At 47.4% G+C, this 12132-nt stretch overlaps 1 protein-coding gene across 12 annotated transcripts in view; it reads left to right on the forward strand.

The window, feature by feature from the left end:
• The window catches only part of DNAH3 (dynein axonemal heavy chain 3), a 184430-nt gene that overhangs the window by 161841 nt on the left and 10457 nt on the right, over window positions 1-12132 (forward strand). For 11 of the 12 annotated variants that reach the window (XM_084818522.1, XM_084818521.1, XM_084818519.1 and 8 more), the window contains 3 exons: window positions 3395-3614; window positions 5619-5863; window positions 9456-9572. In XM_084818522.1, the coding sequence (XP_084674648.1) occupies window positions 3395-3614; window positions 5619-5863; window positions 9456-9572 (582 nt within the window). The remainder of the gene's footprint in view (window positions 1-3394; window positions 3615-5618; window positions 5864-9455; window positions 9573-12132) is intronic. The other variant, XR_014785546.1, reaches the window with a different exon arrangement.

Raw genomic sequence — 12132 nt, forward strand, 5'->3', positions numbered from 1 at the left:
AGACAGCACCACTTGGACTAGATTCTTCTGAGGGATCAGCCCCTCTCTACACTAACGGCCTCACGGTCCCACATTCCTTAGCACCTGCATGCCAGTACAGGCAACATGCCCTGAGGGAATTGGCAGAGAGGAGGTAGAGCGCTAGGCTGCAGGCCAAAGGACTACCCCTTTAAGCAGTGGAGACTGGTGGCTCCAATGTCATGGGATGGATGCACTGCCCCAATGACACTGGAACCACCAGCCTCCACTGTCTTTAAGGCTGTCTGTGCTTCAGGAAAGAGGCAGAGTCTGGGAGGGGTAATCTGGCCAAGGGCGATAGAAAGGCCTCAGTTGAGCTCCAGAACTTGGGCTCCTTCACATGGAGCTTTTATCCTGCTATTGAGATTGCTCACTCATGGAGGTTTGCAGGTCGTTGTCATGACGTCGTCAATCTCCGGGGCACATCCAGAGGCATTTCCTGGTCATTTCATCTCAAAAAGATCTGGAAATAATGAAATATTTATTTTAAGTTGGATTGTTATGCTATTAAAACAGCCACTAGATGGTGCAGTTTCATTGAGTTCTGTGGAACCTAGAAAATTAAAGGCTTCTTCTGTCAGCAAGCACGTGGTCGCGGTCTGGGAGCCGCTGTAAACGTGGCAAGGCCCCACAATGGGAGGACTGCGGGTTTTTCTTTAATATAAAGGCAGCTCTTGTCAGCACAAATTGCTAACTTGGGGCTGAACAACGTCCTGTGATGTCAGGATTGATTCTGAGCGTATGGAGATAGTTAGCAGTTCATATTCAGAAGGGGAACAGTCAGACCTGGGGGAGGCATCTTCCCCAGCCAGTTCAGATATGGAGAGGCGTGCTTCTCAGGAGGCTAGCACCAGATGGCTGGGCCTGAAGGCCCCCCTCCATGAGAATCCAGGAGGAGGAGGAGAGCACGGGGCGTGATCTGAGGGATGCTAGACTGTGGCGCAGAGTGAAGCGGGAAAAGTTAGAGGTGGAGCTCAGATGGTTGACCCGGTTGGCGAAGCGTAGGGATGTACGAAAGTCACTTACCTTTTCGAAGGGTGACATTCGCAGTGGGGGGGAGGTGCTCCAGCCCTCCCCCCGAAATTCTCTCCGGCCGGCTCCGCTCCGTGGAGGTTCTGCGGAGCTGCTGGCCGGGGCCACCCGCAGCCAGACATCCAGCCGCTAGGCAGCCTGCAGGGACGCAAATGGCGGCTGCTGTAGCCACCGCCATTTGTGTCCCTGTATTTTGCCGTGATAGGCTACGTAAATATTTACATAGCCTATCACAGCAAAAAACAAAAACAGCAGCAGACGCAAACGGCGGCGGCTATGGCGGCCGCCATTTGCGTTCCCTTTTTTTTGCCGTTTTAGCCTACGTAAATATTTACGTAGGCTATTACAGCAAAAAAAAAAAGGAACACAAATGGCGTAGTGGCTGCCATTTGCGTTCCTTTTTTTTTTTTTTGCCGTAATAGCCTACGTAAATATTTACATAGGCTAAAACTAAAACAGCAAAAAAAAGGGAACGCAAATGGCGGCTGCTGTAGCCGCCGCCATTTGCGTTCCCTTAGTTAAGGCGTGATAGGCTACGTAAATACTTACATAGTACGCAAATGGCATCCCTGCGTTAGCCGTGATAGGCTACATAAGTATTTACATAGCCTATCACAGCTATATGGAAGAAGCGAATGGTGGCCGCAGACACAGCTGCCATTCGCAAGTCAGCGCGGACGGCAGCAGGTAGGTGCTCCGTTCCGGGCCCATTTCGCGGGGGGGGGGCGGGGGGGCTTCATTCCGCCACGGATTTTGGGGGGCCAAATGCACTGGCATTTGGCCTCACCGAGATCCATGGCGGAATTCTCTGACATCCCTAGTGAGGAGTGAGGTTCGACATAGGGGAGCATCACTGGATGGGAGAGGTTTCCCTCCCTAAGTTATTCTAGCTAGCAAGTCCCTCTTCAAACTGCTGGCAACATTGCAGCTCCCATTTGGATCTCCTTCTGTTATTTCTTTGTAGCCTGAGAGCTTTCGGGGATTTGCATCTGTAATGAACCTGTTGATAGTGAATTAAAAGCGTGAGACTGAAGCCTCCCTTCTTGTGTGGGTGCACGAGGAAGGTGGGGGCCAAGGGAACGTGGCATGCACCTCCACCCAGCTACTTCAATGGTTACGCTGCCCTCTGGTGACCCCTTGTGGGCCCATGGTCAGGACAAGATGGCACACTCCAGAGCCGCTGCTCGGACTTGGCAGGTGGCAGCCCTTCCTCCTCCATGGCGTCCCTTATTTTCCAGATGTTCACTTTTAAAGTGTGGCATGATGTGATCTCCTGCCACAGTCATTACTGCTGTGGTTGCTGGAGCCGAGGTCATGCTAGCAATCCCAGGGTCTGCTGCGCACAGCGCAGTTGTGCCTTGGCAAGCATCTGATGCCCAAGTGACCTGGGGCGTACGGAGGGTTGGCTGCGCATTGGCAAACTTCTGATATTAAACCAACTGGTGAATTTGTGCCAGCGCAGCCTCAGCCTTAAATTTAATAGTCACCACAGTAGTTTCATATTTCATATTTTGAAACTTCTCGATCATGTATCTAAGGTAGGCAACCTGTTGCCCTAAAGTTATTTTGGACTATAACTCCCACAAGCCCCAGCCAATATGGCCAATGGTCAGGGATCGTGGGAGTTGGTCCAGAACATCTGGATGGCACCAGGTGGCCTACCTCAGATCCATACCATGCCTTGGAAAAACACATCCAGGTGGAGAGAAGGATTTGGGAAGCAGAAACTGCACAAACTAAGGGCTGTCCTAGATGATGTGCAGGAGATGCATGAATGATGCCTGCCTTTGTAGGCTAACAGTGGAGGACCAGTGTGGGCAGTTAGCTGCTTAACCATTTCCCCTCCTGCTACAAGTCTGCTCAAAACTGGCTTCCCCAAGCTTCTTTTCTGCCCACAGAGGAGCACCCAGGGCTTGGGCATGTTCCGTGGAACTTTTTTCTCTTTGAAGAGCAGCCCCATGCCATGTCACCAGACCTGTACATTATCCCTCTTCAGGACAGAAATGGTTCTTTTACGTCTGATTTCAATTATTTTTAGCTTATGAATCACCATCCATTCCTATCACCTACTCTTTTTGTGAAACCATTTCTTCCTTTCTGCATGTGGCATATCCCTGTGACAAAAAGAAAGCGTCGAAACAAGAAATAGGAATGCATGATGATTAAACTGCAGGAAGTGTGCCAGCCACCCCCAACCCCCCAGGAAAGCTCTCGTTAATTTATTTTTAAATTAAATTAGTTCCAGTTTGGGTTGAACTGAATAGATCTTGAATAGTCTTCCTGACTCTTAAAAAAAAAACAAACCTCAGTAACCGAGTATTTGTGTTTAAATATTTGACACTAGGGTTGCTGAAGTTTGCTGATGATCTTGGCATGGAAAGCATTCAGACTATTTCGCTTGGACAAGGACAAGGCCCAATTGCAGCCAAGATGATTAATCAGGCAATTGTTAATGGAACCTGGGTCGTGTTGCAGAACTGCCATCTTGCAACCAGCTGGATGCCGGCATTAGAAAAAATCTGTGAAGAAGTCATTGTGCCCGAGAACACCCATGTCAAATTCAGGCGAGAAATTATGTCTTTAATTCAACATGGATATGGTTGGAATCTTGTTACCTGAGCTCTAGGCATCCCAATACACTAGTCAAGAAAGGGCTGAGCTGAATGTTATTTTCAGAATTTTTTGGATCAAAAGTGGTTGCTCAGGGGGGATGAAAATGGTCCCCAAACTGCCTCCTTTGCTCGCCTTTTCCACTGCTGACACCATCTGCATTGTATGGTGGTAGTGGCAGTTGTTCTCCTGGTTGCAAGGAGAAGCTGTGTCCCCATCTGGTTTGGCTTCATGATATTGCCATGTCATTACATGTGTCATCTTTTTATTGACATTTTTCAATCGATCACAAATAAGGAAAAGGAGGGGAGGAACCCTATACAAATAAAATAGCATTAAAAAGGGAGATACAGTTGGTGTCACCATTAAACCATCATAGTATGGTCAATACCTCCTGCCCTTGCTCTGGAAATGCTTTTCACACTCACATACACAGTGCTATTCAGATACCTATTATTTAATGATCTGGGCCATTCACATTAATCAAATTACATTGCATCATCTGCCCACTGGGATGGCTGGTTGATTTTCATTTAAAGTGAAAATACATCTAGCAGCAACGGTTACTGTTGCAATGAGAATTGCCCTTTTGTACCAGATTTATATATTTATTTATTGTTATAAACCCTGAAGCCTTCTTTTGGATTTACCGAAGTCAAACCATCCCAATTCAATGTCAGCCAAAGAACCCAAGAATTTCCTTAAATTACAGGGCCACCCCCCTATACAAGAAGACAAGGCTACAGTCCAACATCTATGATAAACACACTGACTAGGAAGTGAAGCCCCCCCTTGAACACACTGGGCTTACTTGGAAGAGAATCGTGCATTGGATCCTTCTGCTAGTTGCCAAAACTAAGGGAATGTTTTTGTAATGGAGTTGCATTCAAATCATGAATGACACTGCATTACATTCTGAAGGGGTAAAACCTACAATTTGAAATGATACAACCCGGACACTGTTTTATTTCTTCCTTACATTTTTTAGTTTCCTATTGACCCAGTCCTCTAGGCATTGTACAACTGTTTAGTCAACAAGAATTAAAACACAAAATAGAATAAATCATCAAATCAAGTAAATACAACATCAGCACAAAAATTACAAAACAGATCCATAAGAAGGACTACAATAATCCCACAGGGGTGAAATACGGTTTTATGACTATGACCTCAGCAAGAACTAGGCCAAACTGGGTGCAGAATTGGTCAGTCTGTCCCTGGGTCATGGCTGAGCCTGGTGGAATTCCCTCCATCTGGAAAATGAAATGTCTAGGAGAAGGGATCTAGTCTTGCCTCCTCCCTGACATACTAGCTTTCTGTGTGCAGAGTTGTTGTTGTTGTTGTTGTTGTTGTTGTAATGGAGGAGGATTCAGTCATCTGAGCCCACACTTTCCATCTGATGTGGTATGGTCCAGACACAGGCTGACTACCTCAGTGAGAACTAGGCTTCTCTGACTCATTTGTTACCAAGTTACATGCAATACTTTACAACAGCCTTGTGTTTAACAACTCACCTGGTAGGCACAGGCAACCAGGAATTCTATGTAGGCGAGTGAGCAAGCTGGTGGAGGAGGGATGGATCATTCCATTCCTCCCCTGTCAGTCCACTGTGTTTCCATGCTGGCTGCAAAGGAGGAAGGAAAGCTCAACCATCAGCTCTGTCCATCTTCCACCAGCATGCTTGGTCAAAGGCTTCTTTTTAGCTAGCCTGATAAGGGACTAGTATATTGTGTTTCCATGTGAGTTGCGGAAGAGCTGTCTTCTCTTCTTCTGCACCAAGCATGGAAATGCAGGCTATTAGCTTCTTAGCAGGCTAGTAACTGGTGTTTTTTTTTGCAGGCTAGTAACTTTTGTGGGCTTATTTACGAGGCTGCTTTGCCATTGTTCAAATGTGGAAATAACTTGTGCAGGTAAGGTGCACCGTGTGATCAAATTTCTTTCTGCTTTTACTTCATTAGATTGTGGCTAACCAGTTATCCATCAGAGAAGTTTCCTGTTAGCATTCTCCAGAATGGAATAAAAATGACCAATGAACCACCTAAAGGAGTGAGAGCAAATCTCCTTCGATCATACCTCAACGACCCAGTTTCTGACCCCATGTTCTTTAACAGTTGTGAGAAGAAAGAGATCTGGCAGAAGCTGCTCTTTGGCCTTTGCTTTTTCCATGCTCTTGTGCAAGAAAGAAGAAACTTTGGCCCTTTGGGTAAGATTGTGATCATTGCACTGTTTTCCCAAACAACGCGTTTTGCACTGCAGTACAGCAGCCCAAACGCCTTTCGAGCATCAGCAGCACAGCGAAGCATGGAAAATCGTACCATTTATTGGGCCAGCTTCTGTTGATGAGAGTGTACCAGCCTTCAAACTTCAAAGAGCTCTTTTTCAAAATCGCTGGCGGGTTTATAAAGCAGGACTCTGTAACAGCTGAATGCTTTCCCATTCTCATCGATGGAAGTTGTCTTCAGACCCTCAGCTGCCATAGTGACAAACAAATAATATTTATTTATGTATTTAGAACATTTGTGTACTGTCTTACCTGCACAGAACTCATTTTGAGCCTCTCTGCTCTGTCTTCAATGCTGCTGTCTGTCTGATATTTTCCCCTTAGTGTTCAGATGACAGCAGTCATTTATACTGCTCTCTTCATTGGCTGCCTCTTATCGTCTTGGCTTTGAGGGCTAAACCAGAAGTGACATAATCTTGTTTGAGTACAGTTATGAATATTTTGCCCAGTTTTGAGGTTCATCCCCGAAACTGGGTGCTATTTTGGGATGAGCCCTGGTACATGAGCGGCTATTTCAGGGGTTGGGAAGGACTGGATGCTGACATGATTTGTCCCGATTGAGTTGGGAGTTTACTAGAATGGTGGCAGCGGCAGCTTGGGCTTCTTTTTATTCTCTTTTATAGAAAGCTTTAGAAAGTGGCCTCTAGTGAGGGTTGCGGCAGGGGGTTTCATGCTTCCTTTCCTCTCCTCTTGTTTCTGGCTGCCATGGATCTCATTTGAAATGGCAGGGGGCACATGCTTCTGGGAGGAGGAGAGGAGAATCACAGAATCATAGAATAGCAGGGTTGGAAGGGGCCTACAAAACCATTGAGTCCAACCCCCTGCGCAATGCAGGAATCCAAGTCAGAGCATCCCTGACAGGTGGCTGTCCAGCTTCATCTTGAATGCTTCCAATGTGGGAGAGCCCACCGCCTCCCTAGGTAATGGGTTCCATTGTCGTATTGCTCTAACAGTCAGGAAGTTTTTCCTGATGTTCAGCCGGAATCTGGCTTCCTGTAATTTGAGCCCATGATGCTGTGTCCTGCACTCTGGGATGATCGAGAAGAGATCCTGGCCTTCCTCTCTGTGACAACCTTTCAAGTACTTGAAGAGTGCTAGGGGTGTACGATACCCCGCTTACCTGGCTCCGCCGGGTTCCGCAGGTGAAGGGAGGCAATCCGTTCCTCCCCCTGGATTCCTCGATGGGGGGGGGAGGCAATCCGTTCCTCCCCCCCTCCTGGAATCCTGCCCAGTGTGCTCCGCTCTGCAGCCAGGCCGCAGAGCTGCTGGCCGGGCCAACCCGCAGCGGGGCCTCCAGCCGCTGCCGGGCTGGTGCGGACGCAAATGGTGTCCTGAGTAGGGGACGCCATTTGCATCCCCATGGTAGCCCGTGATAAGCTACGTAAATATTTACGTAGCCTATCACGGGCTACCATGGGGACGCAAGTGGCGTCCCCTACTCAGGACGCCATTTGCGTCCGCACCAGCCCGGCAGCGGCCGGAGCTGCTGCCACCACTGCCGCCGCCACCACCGCTGGAGCCGAAGCCACAGACAAAGCTGCAGCCAGGTAGGCTCCATTTCGCGGGGCTTTCGCGGGGTGGAGGGGCGGGGGGCTCCGTTCCGCCACGGATTCCAGGGGGGCCGAATTCACTGGAATTCGGCCCCCCTGGGATCCGTGGTGGAATTCTCTAACATCTCTAAAGAGCACCATCATCTCTCCCCTCAGTCTTCTCTTCTCAAGGCTAAACATGCCCAGTTCTTTCCGTCTCTTCTCATAGGACTTTGTTTCCAGTGCCCTGATCATCTTCGTTGTCCTCTGAATGCTCTCCAGCTTGGAAAACAAGCCCACTGCCACTGCTGCGCTCACTGGTGACTGCTTTTAAAAAGTGAACAAAGGGGGCAGGGAAAGAAGCCCAGACTGCTGCTGCCACTCTGGCAAGCCCCCAACTGGTTCACACCCCTCCCATCCCCTCCTCCAAAACAGCAGCCCCAATTCACCACCTGGAAATCGGGGTGCTGAATTGCCATTTTGGTTCAGCCCTAAGTTTGACCCTAAGCTTTGTGTACTTACTTTCAATTGACTCCATGGTCTTGTTCCTCTAAACCTATCTTGTCTTCTTTCTCTACATGCCCCTCCCAGGACCATTCTTTCTACAGGTACCAATCTCTTAGTTAAATCTAAGACTCCCCTCTTTATTTCTTGCTGTTTTTTGTTTACTGCAGCTTGCTGTGTTATCCAAACCTAGACAAATTGTGGTTAATCTTAACTATTGGTAATGGAAACAGGCCAACTTCAAACCATAGTTTACAACGCTGGCTTATTTCACTAACCATAGTTAAGGTTAATCACAGTTTAGGGTTTGGACAACACACTAAACGGCAGCCATTGGGTGCTCTTTTTCCCCTGCAGGTCCCTGTGATGGGAATACCCTTCCACCTGATGCCTGATTCTCCCCCTGTTACTAATTTTAAGCCTCTCCTCAAAACTCCTCTTTTCACCCTGCTTTGACCCTGCTTTGCAGTTAATCTTCCTTCCCTTTTCCTCTTCTCCTTAATGTGTCTGGTATTTCATTAGAAGATTGTTAGCCCAGGAGCGATGCCTCTTTCATTCCTAATTCAATTTGAAACACATAACAATAACAGTTTTATCACACATTGTCTGTCCTCCAAGGAGCAGGACCCAGTATACGTGGTCGCTCACAACAACTGTATAATTAGTTTAGGCTGAGAGAGACAATGACCCATTGAGTGTCATGGCTGAGTGGGGATTTGAACCTGGCTTTCCCTGATTCAAGTCCAGAGTTCTGGCCACTACACCACACTGGCCTCATCATCATTTGATATATGCTGCCCCTCTAGAATTAGAAATAGCTTGACATGAGCGAACAACAGCTTATGACCCTGGTCATCATGGCACAGCCATTGCAGTAGTGGTTGTGTCAGTCTGTGCTTCAGATCCTGCAGCTCAGTTGCACATCGGTACGTAGCGGATGTACAGATGTTCTCCCTCTTCTGCGATTAAGCTGGCGCTTAGTTTTATTAATGGTTTCCTCACATGTGTCCCTCACAGGGCCATTTCTTTCCACCAAAGTCACCCTGAATAACAGATGGGAGCATTTTATATGTGGTGGTGAACTTGAACCTGTCATTCAGATCTCCGAGGTGGCCATAGAGGCAGCTGCTGTTCAAATTAACCGAAATAACTTCTGTCCCTCAGAATGCAGCTGTTTCAGTTTCTCAGCAATTCTAAAATGACAGCTGAGGGGCACATAAACAATATTTCACATTGGCAGTTTGGTTCCCGTGAGGCATGGAATATATCATTGCAATAGAAGGGAAGATAATTCAAGATAAATATCTCCCATTTGGCTACAATATTGAGGCAAATGCCTGGACTTTGTTATGGCATTGTCTTAGTTGGCTCAGCCCATTAGCTTTGAATGACATTTTATTGCTTGCCATTGGCAGTATTTTCAGAGCGAAGCTTATTGTACTGTGGACTGGCATTTATTTATTTTTTTCTGAATGGAACAGGTTGGAACATTCCATACGAATTCAATGAATCTGACCTTAGAATTAGTATGCGGCAGATCCAAATGTTTCTGAATGAATATGAAGAAACCCCGTTTGAAGCTCTGACATATCTTACAGGTACGGACACAATGGCTGCATTCAGAAGTCAACACTGAGGGTGCGGTCCTATGGGCTGCACCCTGGGTACTCATAAGCTCCCACCTCCTGTGCTGCATTTAAGCTAGATGGGCAATTTCACCTGTCTAGCGGAGGCTTCGGGGAGGGGAAGGGAAGGGGGGGAGGCTGGGGCAGCCATAGGAAAAGGTGCAAGCCAGCCGCCCCAGTCTTGTCCCCTCCCCACCCCCAGAAATGCTTCCTTTCCCCTGTCTCTGCACTCCATTTACCGAGCACAGAGAGGCAGCTGGCACCGTTCTCTCTGGGCCGGCTACGAGGGGGAGGGGGGAGGAGCGCAGTTTCCTGGCTCCGAGCTCGGAGCTATCTAAGAGTGCGGAGCCAGGAAACCAAAGAAACCTGTGTCCCCCAGACATTGTCTAGGGGCATAGGATTGCTCTCTAAACCATGGTTTAACATTATGAGAATGAGACGAGCCGCCCCATGGGCTTGCATGCTCCCCCTCTCCTTCTCTGTTGCGACTGTCACAAGATCAGAAAAGGTATGCTTCCATTTAAAATTAACTGCAGTTTAGTGTGTTGTTTAAACTGTGGATAATCTTAACTATGGTTAGTGAAAATAAGCCAGCTTGTTTTCATGATCCATAGTTAAGATTAACCATGGTTTGTCTGAGTTTGGATGACATGGCAAGCTGCAGTAAATCAAAAATGGAAGGGAAACTTCCAAACTCCTTCACATGGCTGCACCAGAGCGGGGACTGCACAAGCCACAGGGGAGGTTAGGCTCATTCTTAATGTCCGAACTAGTCCAGTATTCTCTGGCATGGGGAACCTCAAACTTTGTCACAGTAAGCCTTCCCAAATGTGTGTGCGTGTGTGTATGTGTGTGAAATCCAACATTTGTTCAAGCCTCCCCAGCCACAACTGAGACTGGCAATTCACATGGTAGTTTTCTCTTGACCTTTGCCGAGCAGCTCAAAGCACGATGGAGGCGAGCAGGGCCAAAATATTGTTGCATCCTCCCCCTGCCACCACCACTTCCTCGAGCAGTGAGAAATTCTAGGGGCAATGCCACGGGCTTTAGTTTTCTTTGGATCCAAGAGCACCGGAGGCTTAACTTGTCCTATGGCACGCTCCTATCCAGGTCTAAGAAGTAATTTCCACTGAGATCAATGGGACTTGCTCCATGTATTGCAGCCTTAGTAATATTTTCTTTATTTACAAACGGAACATACACAGAGGCAAAGAGCTACTCCTAAAAAACAACAAATCCATTACTCCATATCAGATCCCCAGAGAGAGAATGAACCACTGCACTTCACCTTCAGCCAGTTCACGTCTCTCTGTGTGTTTTCAGCCAGTTCACGTCCCTACCCCCTACGTGAACTGTTTCCCAGTACTGCCAACTGATGCATTCTGCAGTCTCTCTGCAAACTCCCCCTCAGCTGGAGGGCTGTCACTTATTCCAAGCTCTGATGGGTATCTCATTCAAAAGCAAAGAGGAGACCTAACTATCAGGAGACCTCCTCCTAACCATTAGCTCCCACAGATGAAAATAACCAGCAGTCCCACCTAACAAATGAATAGTCAGTCTGTAGCTATACCAGTAAGCTTTAAAAATACCTTTGGAGAATCAGGAGCCTTGCAAAAATGGTTTTTTAAATAAATAAAAAGACAATTACCATTAACGCACTAGTTGACAATATCAGCACAACAAAATGCATGTCCCACAAGAGTTTGGACATACAGTCTGTTGCAGTAGACCAAATTTCCCCACCCTGATGCCCTCCAGATGTGTTGGAGTACAACTCCCATCTTTCTCCAGTGAGAAATTCATATGTCAAAGCCAGCGGATATCACCACATCTCATGGCAGCACATTCTACGCATTAGGCAATTTAGCCCCTGTCAAAAGATAAGGGCACAGTTCGAACATAATTGGAAACCACGATTTCCTGCTACATGAGCGACTCGTGGTGAACCTACACACTACCCCCTCCCCTGCCCTCATGTGTGCCAGAGAAGGAGATCAGGAGTGTTTGCTTTCAATTTAATGGCAGTTCTCTGTGACATCTGAACTTGGAGAAGTGTGTTTTGTTTGAACTATGGTTTGAGAACAAGCCAGAATCAAACTCTGGTTTCAGACCAGCTTAGACAGACCACAGTTTCTTGAGTTCAGATATCACAGGGAATTAAGGCTAGTTTAAAATCAGAAGTAGAAACTTCTGATCACCTACTTGTAAGTGCACAAAAGGAGAGAGGGGAGCATGCAAGTCCACGTTTCACTGCAGCTCATTCACATTGCGGGAAGCCATCTGTACATAGGAAGCTGCCTTATACTGCATCAGGACCATTGCTCCATCTAGTTTAGTACTGTCTACTCTGACTGGTAGCTGCTCTCCAGGGTCTCAGGCAAGAGTCTTTCCCAGCTTTACCTGGAGATGCCAGGGATAGAGCCAGGGATCTTCTGCATGAAAAGCATGTGTTCTGACGCTGAGCTACAGCCTGTTCCCAAAACCATGGTTTACGATTACCTCCGAACAGGGCAAACGTCCTCCCCATTTTTTC

This window comes from Heloderma suspectum, chromosome 12 (genome assembly GCF_057233095.1).
Source record: "Heloderma suspectum isolate Gila_16-S chromosome 12, 16-S_ref, whole genome shotgun sequence".
In the NCBI taxonomy this organism is placed as follows: Eukaryota; Metazoa; Chordata; class Lepidosauria; order Squamata; family Helodermatidae; genus Heloderma; species Heloderma suspectum.